The 15,343-nt window shown below is 44.2% G+C and overlaps 1 protein-coding gene across 1 annotated transcript in view; it reads right to left on the reverse strand.

The window, feature by feature from the left end:
- Positions 1-15,343, reverse strand: part of LOC115201764 (serine palmitoyltransferase 3) — a 96,623-nt gene that overhangs the window by 64,351 nt on the left and 16,929 nt on the right. The window contains exons 3-4 of the mRNA XM_029765653.1: positions 8,195-8,349; positions 6,597-6,745 (exon numbers count right to left, since the gene is read on the reverse strand). Of these exons, the coding sequence (XP_029621513.1) occupies positions 6,597-6,745; positions 8,195-8,349 (304 nt within the window). The remainder of the gene's footprint in view (positions 1-6,596; positions 6,746-8,194; positions 8,350-15,343) is intronic.

Raw genomic sequence — 15,343 nt, forward strand, 5'->3', positions numbered from 1 at the left:
TTAACAGTCAATTAGAGTGACGCATCATAATAGATCTACGAACAGCTCTAGGTCTGCCATATGTTTTGGATAGTTCAATAACACGTTCATAAAATGCAGGAGACACTTCTATGGGGAGTCCCAGGTGATATCCTATCCATGGTTGATGCATCATGCACAGATGTTGGATCTTGCTTTGAACACTCTTGTTCACTAATAATTTTCCTGCAAAGCAGGGCAAATCAAGTCTGACATTTTTATAAGTGGAAATTACAAACTTAGAAGCCTTTTTTAAAACACAAATACTTGTAGAGTTTCAAAGATTTTACTGAGTTACAGTTCATAAGGAAATCAGTCAGTTTAATAAATTCATCAATCCCTAATCTATGGATTTCACATGACTGGGAATACAGATATGCATCTGTAGGTCAGGTACCTTTAAAAAAAAAAAAGAAGAAAAGTAGGGACGTAGATCATAAAACCAGTCAGTTTCTGGTGTGACCATCATTTGCCTCATGCAGCGAGACACATCTCCTTCACATAGAGTTGATCAGGATGTTGATTGTGGCCTGTGGAATGTTGTCCCACTCCTCTTCATTGGCTGTGTGAAGTTGCTGGATATTGGAACTAGAACACACTGTCGTACACGTCGATCCAGAGCATCCCAAACATGCTCAATGCGTGACATGTCTGGTAAGGTATGCTGGCCATGGAAGAACTGGGACATGTTCAGCTTCCAGGAATTGTGTACAGATCCTTGCGACATGGGGCCGTGCATTATCATGCTGAAACATGAGGTGATGGCAGCGGATGAAAGGCACGACAATGGGCCTCAGGATCTCGTCACGGTATCTCTGTGTGTTCAAATTGCCGTAGATTAAATGTAATTGTGTTCAATGGCTGTGTGAAGATGAGAGCCAAGCTTTATAGCACAACCTCATTGTCATTTTATTTGTTTATTAGGAATCTCCATTAGCATTTGCAAAAGAGGCAACTACACTTCCTGGTTTCCACATCTCAGAGACAGGTTGTTCAAAATGAGGGCCCCAATAATGCAGCTCTTTTTTTCCACAGCTCCTCTGCCTCCGAAACTGGGTTTACCGGGAGTAGAATTCATAACTCAAATAAATAGAAACCAAAAATTGATTTTGTGCTACATCAGTTTTTTTTAGACAGACAGCAGTCTTAGTCTCAGTGAGACTGGTTTAACGATGAGCTATTTTTACATATGCCATCTAGCAGACACTTTTATCAGGAATTACTTACAGTACGGTGAGTTCATATATTTTACTATACAGTATTCAGACCCTTTGACTTCTTCCACATTTTGTTATGTTACATCCTTATTTTAGAATGGATAAAAAAGAGAATCCTCAACCATCTACACACAATACCCCATAATGACAAAGTGAAAACAGCTTATTATTTTGTATTACCATATAATTTTTTAATGTTCTCTATAGTTATGTACTTGAAAATGTAAAAAAACAACATTTTGAACAGTAATGCAATGGTTCTTTGAATCAGTCTAAAACTTTGCACATACACTGCAGCCATCTAGTGGCCAAAATCTAAATTGCACATAGACTCTTAAGTGATATAATGGCTTTTCTCTTGAATTTAAAAAAAAATGGAAGAGAAAATTAATAGAAAAAGCATGTTTTTTTCTTTGTATTATCTTTTACCAGATCGAATGTGTTATATTCTCCTACATTAATTTAACATTTCCACAAACTTCAAAGTGTTTCCTTTCAAATGCTACCAAGAATATGCATATCCTTGCTTCAGGTCCTGAGCTACAGGCAGTTAGATCTGGGCAGATTTTTTTTTGAAAAAGGGTCCGATCCTTACACTATAACATCTGATAGTATTTCCTCTCTGTTCACACACACAGCGGATGGGCCCGTAGGAAATGATCCAGGCTTATGCTACATACTGTACATATTTTTAACAGGGATTGAATAATTCATTCAACGCTGCAGCCGCCACCAAGTTAATTAAAGACTCTGCCGGTATAATTCCTGAGAAATATAACAAATGATGTGAGATAAAAGAGATGGGCCAAGGTCAAAATGGCACCCTATTCCCTATATAGAACACTACTTTCCCATAGTTGTAAGTGAAGTAGCTCGTCTTCTTCCCCAAATAAACTCCTCTTGTCTGAGGCTCAAATGGCACCCTATTTCCTATGGGCCTTGGTCAAAACTAGTGCACTACATAGGAAATAGGGCTCTGGTCTAAAGTAGTGCACTATGCAGGGAATAGGGTGCCATGTGGGCCATACACACTGTCAGTTTTCTGGCTGTCATCACAGCACCTACATGCAGTATGTAGAAGAGAGGAATTTATACCGCTCATAAAACCATAGGTATTAACAAAGAACTGATCCTCTCCATTAAAAGGAAAGTATAGTTCAAGACTCTTGATTTCACGTTCGTCGGGACAATGATGGTCGGACCAAGGCACAGCGTGACTAGCGTTCCACATCTTTTATTAGAAAGTGAAACTAAGCAAAGACAAAAACAAATAAACAATAAACTAACAACGAACCGTGACTACAGCGACGCTACGTGCACTAACTCAAAACACACAAACAATATCCCACAACCCACAGGTGGAAAAAAATGCTACTTAAGTATGATCCCCAATTAGAGACAACGATAACCAGCTGCCTCTAATTGGGAATCATACAAATCACCTACGTAGAAAATCAAACCTAGAACCCCATATAGAAATAAATAAACTAGATCAACCCCCAGTCACGCCCTGACCTACTCTACCATAGCAAATAAGAGCTTTCTATGGTCAGGACGTGACAAAACACACAGTAAAGCGGAGGGGGTTGATATGGCTACTCTAGAAGACTATACAGGTAACTGCCAAAATAAAGGACACACCAACATGAAGTGTCTTAAGTGGGCATTGGGCCACCACGAACCAGAACAGCTTCAATGCATCTTGGCATAGATTCGACAAGTGTCTGGAACTCTATTAGAGGGATGTGACACCATTCTTCCACGAGAAAACGACATAATTTGGTGTTTTGTTGATGGCGGTGGAAAACACGCTGTGTCAGGCGTCGCTCACAGAATCTCCCATAAGTGTTCAATTGAGTTGAGATCTGGTGACAGACACCTTTTAAACCCCCTATGCTACATCTGTCTAGTCCTCTTTCCAAGTCACTGAGATCTCTTCTTCTAGCCATGGTAGCCTAAATAATAGGCAACTGGGCATGTTTCTACATGACCCTAAGCATGATGGGAAGTTAATTGCTGAATTAACTCAGGAACCACACCTGTGTGGAAGCACCTGCTTTCAATATACTTTGTATCCCTTATTCACTCAAGTGTTTTTTCCATTATTACTTGTAGAGCAGGGCTCTCCAACCCTGTTCCTGGAGAGATACCGTCCTGAAGGTTTACATCTATCTAGTCCCGGGCCCTCCAACCCTGTTCCTGGAGAGATACCCTCCTGTAGGTTTACATCTGTCTAGTCCAGGGCTCTCCAACCCTGTTCCTGGAGAGATACCCTCCTGTAGGTTTACATCTGTCTAGTTCAGGGCTCTCCAACCCTGTTCCTGGAGAGATACCCTCCTGTAGGTTTATATTGTAAATCCCTGGATGCAATTCCTATGGCTTCGTTTTTGTATGAGGACACAATCTTCAAAATACGTGTCATCGTGCGCCATGATGATGTTGCGCACCTACTAAAATCGGTTTCCTATTAAACCATCTTTTTTCTGAAATTAATATTATAGTTTGATTACATTTTAGGGTGTCTGAGGAGTAAATAGAAACATATTTTGACTTGTTGAAACAACGTTTAGGGGTATATTCTCGGATTCCTTTCTCTGCAAGTTGAATGAGTGGATTACTCAAATTGATGGCGCCAACTATACTGACTTTTTGGGATATAAAAAATTATTTTATCTAACAAAACGACACTACATGTTATCTCTGGGACCCTTTGGATGACAAATCAGAGGAAGATTTTCAAAAAGTAAGTGAATATTGAATCTTTATATGTGAATGTATGAAACCTGTGCCGGTGGAAAAAATATTTTGATGTGGGGCGCCGTCTTCAAACAATCGCATGGCATGTTTTCGCTCTAATAGCTACTGTAAATTGGACAGTGCAATTAGATTAACAAGATTTTAAGAAAACATGCCAAATTCAACTCCATCGTTCATCGAATCAGATGGCTTATTCATCACAAAACCATTTGAAGTTGCCAATTATTTTAAATTATTATTTATTGGCAAAGTGGGCAAACTTAAGCAGGGAATGCCAACAATGAACAGTGAGCCATCGTATTTATGCATAAAAAGAAAAGCATTGCAAGTTTGAATTTTGTAAAGTTAGTGTGGGAGAGGTGGAAAAATTATTGTTATCGATCAATAATGATAAACCTCCTGGCATTGATAACTTAGATGGAAAGTTACTGAGGATGTTATCTGACTCTATAGCCACTCCTATCTGTCATATCTTTAATCTGAGCCTAGAGGAAAGTCTTTGTCCTCAGGCCTGGAGGGAAGCCAAAGTCATTCCGCTACGCAAGACTGGTAAAGCGGCCTTCACTGGTTCTAACAGCAGACCTATCAGCTTGTTGCCAGCTCTAAGCAAACTGTTGGAAAAAATTGGGTTTGACCAAATACAATAATATTTCTCTGTAAACAAATTAACAACAGACTTTCAGCATGCTTATAGAGAAGGTCACTCAACATGTACTGCACTGACACAAATGACTGATGATTGGTTGAAAGAAATTGATAATAAGGAGATTGTGGGAGCTGTATTGTTAAGATTTCTGTGCAGCCTTTGATATTATTGACCATAACCTGTTGTTGAGAAAACATATGTGTTATGGCTTTTCAACCTCTGCCATATCGTGAATTCAGAGCTATCTATCTAATAGAACTCAAAGGGTTTTCTTTAATGGAAGCATCTCTAATGTCAAACATGTAAAGTGTGGTGTACCGCAGGGCAGCTCTCTAGGCCCTCTACTCTTTTCTATTTTTACCAATGACCTGCCACTGGCATTAAACAAAGCATGTTTGTCCACGTATGCTGATGATTCAACCATATACGCATCAGCAACCACAGCTAATGAAGTCACTGAAACCCTTAACAAAGAGTTGCAGTCTGTTTTGAAATGGGTGGCCAGTAATAAACTGGTCCTGAACATCTCTAAAACTAAGAGCATTGTATTTGGTACAAATCATTCCTTAAGTGCTAGACCTCAGCTGAATCTGGTAATGAATGGTGTGGCTGTTGAGGAGCAAGTTGAGGAGACTAAATTACTTGCCGTTACTTTAGATTGTAAACTGTCATGGTCAAAACATATAGATTCAATGGTTGTAAAGATGAGGAGAGGTCTGTCCGTAATAAAGAGATGCTCTGATGTTTTGACACCACACTCCACAAAGCAAGTCCTGCAGGCTCTAGTGTTGTCTAATCTTGATTATTGTCCAGTCGTGTTGTCCAGTGCTGCAAGGAAAGACCTAGTTAAGCTGCAGCTGGCCCAGAACAGAGTGGCATGTTTTGCTCTTAATTGTAATCAGAGGGCTGATATTAATACTATGCATGCCAGTCTCTCTTGGCTAAGAGTTGAGGAGAGACTGACTGCATCACTTCTTTTTATAAGAAACAATGTGTTGAATATGCAAACAATTTGGGATTGTCAACTTACACACAGCTCTGACACACACACTTACCCCACCAGACATGCCACCAGGGGTCTTTTCAGTCCCCAAATCCAGAACAAATTCGAGAAAACGTACAGTATTATATAGAGCCCTTATTGCATGGAACTTCCTTCCATCTCATATTGCTCAAATAAACAGCAAACCTGGTTTCAAAAAACAGATAAAGCAACACCTCACGGCACAACGCCTCTCTCCTATTTCACCTAGATAGTTTGTGTGTGTGCATTGATATTTAGGCTAGGTGTGCCTTTTTAAAAAATGTATGTAGTTCTGTCCTTGAGCGGTTCTTGTCTAATGATGTTCTGTACTATGTCATTCTGTATTGTGTTTCATGTTCTGTGTGGACCCCAGGAAGAGTAGCTGCTGCTTTTGCAACAGCTAATGGGGATCTAATAAAATACCAAATGCCACTGTTCTATCCTGCCGATACAGCGTATAACCAGTCAGCTGTATGTCGTCGTTCAGCCACGACTCCGTAAAGATTAAAGAATTTAATGTTTTCACTGACATGCCTAGTTAAATAAAGGTTAAATAAAACAAATAAAACAAAAAACAAAAGGAGTAGCTGAAGTGTACAAAACCACTGCTTTTTACAAACGCACTGACAAGGGCTATTTCCCAAATGGCACCCTATTCTCTACATAGTGCACTACCTTCGACCAGAGACCTTTGAGCAGTTCAGTTCTGACCTATTTTAAATTGAGGGGGGAAGAGCTCTCTCCTCCCTCTTTCAAACACCTAAAAGTGCCCACAAAACAGCCCCACCTTCCAACACACACAAACTCACCCACCACACACACACACACACACACACACACACACACACACACACAAACTCACCCACCACACACACACACACACACACACACACACACACTCCCCCCAACACACACCACACACACACAAACTCACCCATTTCCTGTCGTGTGCTGCAGACCCCGAGGCCATACTGCTGGGTTCTGTCTGCTACAGTCTTCATGAAATCAGCATCGTTCTCAGCGAAACCCAGGTAATTATAGGAACCCATGTTGATCACGTTGTCTATGGTCTTCCCTGTTAACCTGAAAACACACACACACAGAGATCGTTTCATCATGTTAAACCCATGTTGATCACGTTGTCTATGGTCTTCCCTGTTCATCCTTTATCTGTCAGGTTAACATGTACTAATCACATTATATCCTGTTTCTATCAATTTTGTTTCACACATGCATGTCTGAGATACTAAACGCAAAAATGCACAAACACTCACAAACAACCTAACTGAATTACACAGTATTAGCGGGAACCAACCTACAACATAATACAATAAGCTATTATTCACCCCGAGTCTACCAGTAAACCCCAATAAGCTATTATTCACCCTGAGACTACCAGTAAACCCCAATAAGCTATTATTCACCCTGAGACTACCAGTAAACCCCAATAAGCTATTATTCACCCTGAGTCTACCAGTAAACCCCAATAAGCTATTATTCACCCTGAGTCTACCAGTAAACCCCAATAAGCTATTATTCACCCTGAGTCTACCAGTAAACCCCAATAAGCTATTATTCACCCTGAGTCTACCAGTAAACCCCAATAAGCTATTATTCACCCTGAGTCTACCAGTAAACCCCAATAAGTTATTATTCACCCTGAGTCTACCAGTAAACCCCAATAAGCTATTATTCACCCTGAGTCTACCAGTAAACCCCAATAAGCTATTATTCACCCTGAGTCTACCAGTAAACCCCAATAAGCTATTATTCACCCTGAGTCTACCAGTAAACCCCAATAAGTTATTATTCACACTGAGTCTACCAGTAAACCCCAATAAGTTATTATTCACCCTGAGTCTACCAGTAAACCCCAATAAGCTATTATTCACCCTGAGTCTACCAGTAAACAAATGAATCAATATTTGCTGTTTTCAATTTGCTCTTAACACCTGACACTGATTATCATTTATGGCCAGTGTGAGTCTGAATCCCAAATCAACCCCTAGCCCCTACACCCTAGACACTTGTTTATGTATGACAAGATTGGATGACAACAATCCTTTCAGAAGGCACCATGTAGCTGCCAACATGTAGCTAATATAGCTGCCACCATGTAGCTAATATAGCTGCCACCATGTAGCTGCCACCATGTAGCTAATATAGCTGCCACCATGTAGCTAATATAGCTGCCACCATGTAGCTAATATAGCTGCCATCATGTAGCTAATATAGCTACCACCATGTAGCTAATATAGCTACCACCATGTAGCTAATATAGCTACCACCATGTAGCTAATATAGCTACCACCATGTAGCTAATATAGCTACCACCATGTAGCTAATATAGCTACCACCATGTAGCTAATACAGCTACCACCATGTAGCTAATACAGCTACCACCATATACATCTTTCAGAAGGCACCATGTAGCTACCACCATATTGCTGCCCCGTAAACGTCATCTCAGATCTACAAGTGCCTATGCAGTAGGGGTCTATTTGGGATTCAAGGTGAATTAAGTGTCCGTACCTGAATGTCCAGTTGTAATCTGGAGACACCCTCTCCATCACGTCAAACACAGGGCCAGGTAGACTGCAGATAGGTCTGTTCCAGTTGTCTCTTACTCTCATGTACAGGTTACGGGTGTAGAAGTTCTCAAAGTCTTGATACAGGGGGACAAAATCCTGAGGAGACATATTGAAACAGGTTTATTATCACAGTGTGATTACTACATGGTTTTTATACCGCTAAGTATGACTGAGTACTTAGAGAGTGGTGGTGCAGTGCACTACTCGGTCCGGAGCGAGCAGTCGCACTTCGCTTCGCTCCACAGGTAATATTACACTTCTTTACATTACAACGGTTTGGTTTGTTTGATCTGAGCAATTTTTCTTAGCTATCAAAGATAATTGTGTAGTTTAGAGTAATTAGAGTAATTATCGAGGCTAGCTGTTTTTTCGTCCTCCTAACGTAGTCAACACTGCTAGCTGCTAGCTAGTCAACACTGCTAGCTAGTCAACACTGCTAGCTAGCCAACCGTTACCGACTAGCAGCGCTGTAGGTACTAATACATTACAACGGAACGATTTGACTAGTGCAGTGTTAGCTAGCTAGCTACATAGTTGTCTTTGTCATAGCTTGATAATTGTGTAGTTTAGTAATTATCGAGGTTAGCTAGCCAGCTATTTCCGTCCCCCGCGACGCCATTGTTCCATACCTAGCCAACTATTACCGACGAGCAGCATTGTAGAAACTAAATACATTACAAAGGAACGTCTTGATTAGTGTTATGTTATGTTAGCTAGCTACAAAGTTGCTTTTGTATAATAGCCAACCTCTACCAACTAGCAGCACTGTAGAAACTATTACATTACAACGGAACGACTTTATTAGTGTAGTGTTGTGTTAGTTAGCTAGCATTTGTCATTTTAGTCAATAAGATTTTCGCAATGTAAGCTTAATTAACTTTCTGAACATTCGAGACGTGTAGTCCACTTGTCATTCCAATCTCCTTTGCATTAGCGTAGCCTCTTCTGTAGCTTGTCAACTATGTGTCTGTCTATCCCTGTTCTCTCCCCTCTGCACAGGCCATACAAACGACTCACACCGCGTGGCCGCTGCCACTCTAACCTGGTGGTCCCAGCGCGCACGACCCACGTGGAGTTCCAGGTCTCCGGCAGCCTCTGGAACTGCCGGTCTGCGGCCAACAAGGCTGAGTTCATCTCAGCCTATGCTACCCTCCAGTCCCTAGACTTCCTGGCGCTGACGGAAACATGGATTACCACAGATAACACTGCTACTCCTACTGCTCTCTCCTCGTCTGCCCACGTGTTCTCGCATACCCCTAGAGCATCGAGCCAGCGGGGTGGTGGCACTGGAATCCTCATCTCTCCCAAGTGGACATTCTCTCTTTCTCCCCTGACCCATCTGTCTATCTCCTCATTTGAATTCCATGCTGTCACAGTTACCAGCCCTTTCAAGCTTAACATCCTTATCATTTATCGCCCTCCAGGTTCCCTTGGAGAGTTCATCAATGAGCTTGACGCCTTGATAAGTTCCTTTCCTGAGGATGGCTCACCTCTCACAGTTCTGGGTGACTTTAACCTCCCCACGTCTACCTTTGACTCATTCCTCTCTGCCTCCTTCTTTCCACTCCTCTCCTCTTTTGACCTCACCCTCTCACCTTACCCCCCTACTCACAAGGCAGGAAATACGCTTGACCTCATCTTTACTAGATGCTGTTCTTCCACTAATCTCATTGCAACTCCCCTCCAAGTCTCCGACCACTATCTTGTATCCTTTTCCCTCTCGCTCTCATCCAACACTTCCCACTCTGCCCCTACTCGGATGGTATTGCGCCGTCCCAACCTTCGCTCTCTCTCTCCCGCTACTCTCTCCTCTTCCATCCTATCATCTCTTCCCTCTGCTCAAACCTTCTCCAACCTATCTCCTGATTCTGCCTCCTCAACCCTCCTCTCCTCCCTTTCTGCATCCTTTGATTTTCTCTGTCCCTATCCTCCAGACCGGCTCGGTCCTCCCCTCCTGCGCCGTGGCTCGACGACTCACTGCGAGCTCACAGAACAGGGCTCCGGGCAGCCGAGCGGAAATGGAGGAAAACTCGCCTCCCTGCGGACCTGGCATCCTTTCACGCCCTCCTCTCTACATTTTCCTCTTCTGTCTCTGCTGCTAAAGCCACTTTCTACCACTCTAAATTCCAAGCATCTGCCTCTAACCCTAGGAAGCTCTTTGCTACCTTCTCCTCCCTCCTGAATCCTCCTCCCCCCCCCTCCTCCCTCTCTGCGGATGACTTCGTCAACCATTTTGAAAAGAAGGTTGATGACATCCGATCCTCGTTTGCTAAGTCAAACGACACCGCTGGTCCTGCTCACACTGCCCTACCCTGTGCTTTGACCTCTTTCTCCCCTCTCTCTCCAGATGAAATCTCGCGTCTCGTGACGGCCGGCCGCCCAACAACCTGCCCACTTGACCCTATCCCCTCCTCTCTTCTCCAGACCATTTCCGGAGACCTTCTCCCCTACCTCACCTCGCTCATCAACTCATCCTTGACCGCTGGCTACGTCCCTTCCGTCTTCAAGAGAGCGAGAGTTGCACCCCTTCTGAAAAAACCTACACTCGATCCCTCCGATGTCAACAACTACAGACCAGTATCCCTTCTTTCTTTTCTCTCCAAAACTCTTGAACGTGCCGTCATTGGCCAGCTCTCCTGCTATCTCTCTCAGAATGACCTTCTTGATCCTAATCAGTCAGGTTTCAAGACTGGGCATTCAACTGAGACTGCTCTTCTCTGTGTCACGGAGGATCTCCGCACTGCTAAAGCTAACTCTCTCTCCTCTGCTCTCATCTTTCTAGACCTATCTGCTGCCTTTGATACTGTGAACCATCAGATCCTCCTCTCCACCCTCTCCGAGCTGGGCATCTCCGGCGCGGCCCACGCTTGGATTGCGTCCTACCTGACAGGTCGCTCCTACCAGGTGGCGTGGCGAGAATCTGTCTCCGCACCACGTGCTCTCACCACTGGTGTCCCCCAGGGCTCTGTTCTAGGCCCTCTCCTATTCTCACTATACACCAAGTCACTTGGCTCTGTCATATCCTCACATGGTCTCTCCTATCATTGCTACGCAGATGACACACAATTAATCTTCTCCTTTCCCCCTTCTGATAACCAGGTGGCGAATCGCATCTCTGCATGTCTGGCAGACATATCAGTGTGGATGACGGATCACCACCTCAAGCTGAACCTCGGCAAGACGGAGCTGCTCTTCCTCCCGGGGAAGGACTGCCCGTTCCATGATCTCGCCATCACGGTTGACAACTCCCTTGTGTCCTCCTCCCAGAGTGCTAAGAACCTTGGCGTGACCCTGGACAACACCCTGTCGTTCTCCACTAACATCAAGGCGGTGACCCGATCCTGTAGGTTCATGCTCTACAACATTCGCAGAGTACGACCCTGCCTCACACAGGAAGCAGCGCAGGTCCTAGTCCAGGCACTTGTCATCTCCCGTCTGGATTACTGCAACTCGCTGTTGGCTGGGCTCCCTGCCTGTGCCATTAAACCCCTACAACTCATCCAGAACGCCGCAGCCCGTCTGGTGTTCAACCTTCCCAAGTTCTCTCACGTCACCCCGCTCCTCCGCTCCCTCCACTGGCTTCCAGTTGAAGCTCGCATCCGCTACAAGTCCATGGTGCTTGCCTACGGAGCTGTGAGGGGAACAGCACCTCCATACCTTCAGGCTCTGATCAGGCCCTACACCCAAACAAGGGCACTGCGTTCATCCACCTCTGGCCTGCTCGCCTCCCTACCTCTGAGGAAGCACAGTTCCCGCTCAGCCCAGTCAAAACTGTTCGCTGCTCTGGCACCCCAATGGTGGAACAAGCTCCCTCACGACGCCAGGACAGCGGAGTCAATCACCACCTTCCGGAGACACCTGAAACCCCACCTCTTTAAGGAATACCTGGGATAGGATAAAGTAATCCTTCTAACCCCCCCCCCTAAAAGATTTAGATGCACTATTGTAAAGTGGTTGTTCCACTGGATATCATAAGGTGAATGCACCAATTTGTAAGTCGCTCTGGATAAGAGCGTCTGCTAAATGACTTAAATGTAAATGTAAATATACAACACCATTTTATTTGACAACAATGCAGAGAGGGGCCTCCCGAGTGGCACAGCGGTCTAAGGCACTGCATCGCAGTATTTGAGGCGTCACTACAGACTCGGGTGCGATCCTGGGCTGTGTCGCAGCTGGCCGCGACTGGGAGGCCCATGACGAGGTGCACAATTGGCCCAGCGTTATCCGGGTTAGGGGAGGATTTGTCCTTTTCCCGTGTCAGACGCATGCACAGAGTCGCAAGGTGTACGGTCTTTCCTCTGACACATTGGTGCAGATGGCATCCGGGTTAAGCGAGCGGTGTGTCAAGAAGCAGTGCGGCTTGGCGGGGTCGTGTTTCGCCTCCCCAGTCCGTATAGGAGTTGCAGCGATGGGACAAAACTAACTACCAATTGGAGATCATGAAATTGGAGAGAAAAAGGGCTAATTTTATTCATTTAATAAAACATTGCAGAGAGGAAGAAAATAGATAAATATAATAACACCTAATAATAAAAAGTAATAATAAATACACAATGAGTAATGGTAACTTGGCTATATACAGGAAGTACCAGGTAATAACATGGCTATATACAGGAAGTACCAGGTAATAACATGGCTACATTTTTTTTTTGTTTATTTATTTCACCTTTATTTAACCAGGTAGGCAAGTTGAGAACAAGTTCTCATTTACAATTGCGACCTGGCCAAGATAAAGCAAAGCAGTTCGACAACATACAAAAACACAGAGTTACACATGGAGTAAAACAACATACAATCAATGATGCAGTAGAAAAAAATAAGACTATATACAATGTGAGCAAATGATGTGAGATAAGGGAGGTAAAGGCAAAAAAATGCCATGGTGGCAAAGTAAATAAAGTATAGCAAGAAAAACACTGGAATGGTAGATTTGTTATTTGAAGATAGTTCAAAGTTAAAATATAAATAATATGGTTCAAAGGAGCAAAATAAATAAAATAAATAAATACAGTAGGGGAAGAGGTAGTAGTTTGGGCTAAATTATAGATGGGCTATGTACAGGTGCAGTGATCTGTGAGCTGCTCTGACAGCTGGTGCTTAAAGCTAGTGAGGGAGATAAGTGTTTCCAGTTTCAGAGATTTTTGTAGTTCGTTCCAGTCATTGGCAGCAGAGAACTGGAAGGAGAGACGACCAAAGGAGGAGTTGGCTTTAGGGGTGACCAGAGAGATATACCTGCTGGAGCGCGTGCTACAGGTGGGTGCTGCTATGGTGACCAGTGAGCGGAGATAAGGGGGGACTTTACCTAGCAGAGTCTTGTAGATGACCTGGAGCCAATGTGTTTGGCGACGATTATGAAGCGAAGGCCAGCCAACGAGAGCGTACAGGTCGCAGTGGTGGGTAGTATATGGGGCTTTGGTGACAAAACGGATGGCACTGTGATAGACTGCATCCAGCTTGTTGAGTAGGGTATTGGAGGCTATTTTGTAAATGACATCGCCGAAGTCGAGGATTGGTAGGATGGTCAGTTTTACGAGGGTATGTTTGGGAGCATGAGTGAAGGATGCTTTGTTGCGAAATAGGAAGCCAATTCTAGATTTCACTTTGGATTGGAGATGATTGATGTGAGTCTGGAAGGAGAGTTTACAGTCTAACCAGACACCTAGGTATTTGTAGTTGTCCACAAATTCTAAGTTAGAACCGTCCAGAGAAGTGATGCTGGACAGGTGGGCAGGTGCAGGCAGCGATCGGTTGAAGTGCATGCATTTAGTTTTACTTGTGTTTAGGAGCAGTTGGAGACCACGGAAGGAGAGTTGAATGGCATTGAAGCTCGTCTGGAGGGTTGTTAACACAGTGTCCAAAGAAGGGCCAGAAGTATACAGAATGGTGTCGTCTGCGTAGAAGTGGATCAGAGATTCACCAGCAGCAAGAGCGACATCATTTATGTATACAGAGAAAAGAGTTGGCCCAAGAATTGAACCCTGTGGTACCCCATAGAGACTGCCAGAGGTCCAGACAGTAGGCCCTCCGATTTGACACACTGAACTCTGTCAGAGAAGTAGTTGGTGAACCAGGCGACACAATCGTTTGAGAAACCAAGGCTACTGAGTCTGCCGATGAGGATGTGGTGATTAACAGAGTCAAAAGCTTTGGCCAGGTCAATGAATACGGCAGCACAGTATTGTTTCTTGTCGATGGCGGTTACGATGTCGTTTAGGACCTTGAGCGTGGCTGAGGTGCACCCATGACCAGCTCTGAAACCAGATTGCATAGCGGAGAGGGTGCGGTGGGAAGTACCAGGTAATAACATGGCTATATACACAGGGGACCAGTACCAAGTCAATGTGTAGGGGTACCAGGTAATTTAGGTAGATATGTACAGTATATATAACTAGGAATAAAGTGACTAGGCAACAGGATAATGAACAGTAACAGCAGTGTATGTGATGAGTCAAAAAAGTTTAAATGCAAAAAGGGTTAATGCAGATGGTTAAATAGTAAACCAAATAGCAACCCGGACTAACTATTTAGTAGTCATATGGGTTGGGGTTAGAAGCTGTTCAGGGTCCTGTTGGTTCCAGACCTGGTGAATCGGTAGCGCTTGCCATGCGGTAGCAGAGGGAACAGTCTATGACTTGGGTGGTTGGAGTCTTTTTTTTTATGGCCTTCCTCTGACACCGCCTGGTATAGAGGTCCTGGATGGCAAGGGAGTAGAGGAAAGGACTAAGCACTGTGTTGAGGGTCAGTGTGGCGGATGTGTTGTTGCCTACCCTTTAGGGCTGGGAATTATTATTGGTATATTTTCCATGATGGAGATCATTAGTTCTACCTCTGAGGAGCAGAAAACTCCACAGTTTATTAACATCATATCAACCACAGCATGTAGCCTAGCTGTTAGAGCGCTGGGCAGGTAGCCTAGCGGTTAGAGCGTTAGGCAGGTAGCCTAGCGGTTAGAGGGCTGGGCAGGTAGCCTAGCGGTTAGAGCGCTGGGCAGGTAGCCTAGCGGTTAGAGCGTTGGGCAGGTAGCCTAGCGGTTAGAGGGCTGGGCAGGTAGCCTAGCGGTTAGAGCGCTGGGCAGGTAGCCTAGCGG

The sequence above is a fragment of the Salmo trutta genome, chromosome 10 (assembly GCF_901001165.1).
Source record: "Salmo trutta chromosome 10, fSalTru1.1, whole genome shotgun sequence".
Taxonomy (NCBI): Eukaryota; Metazoa; Chordata; class Actinopteri; order Salmoniformes; family Salmonidae; genus Salmo; species Salmo trutta.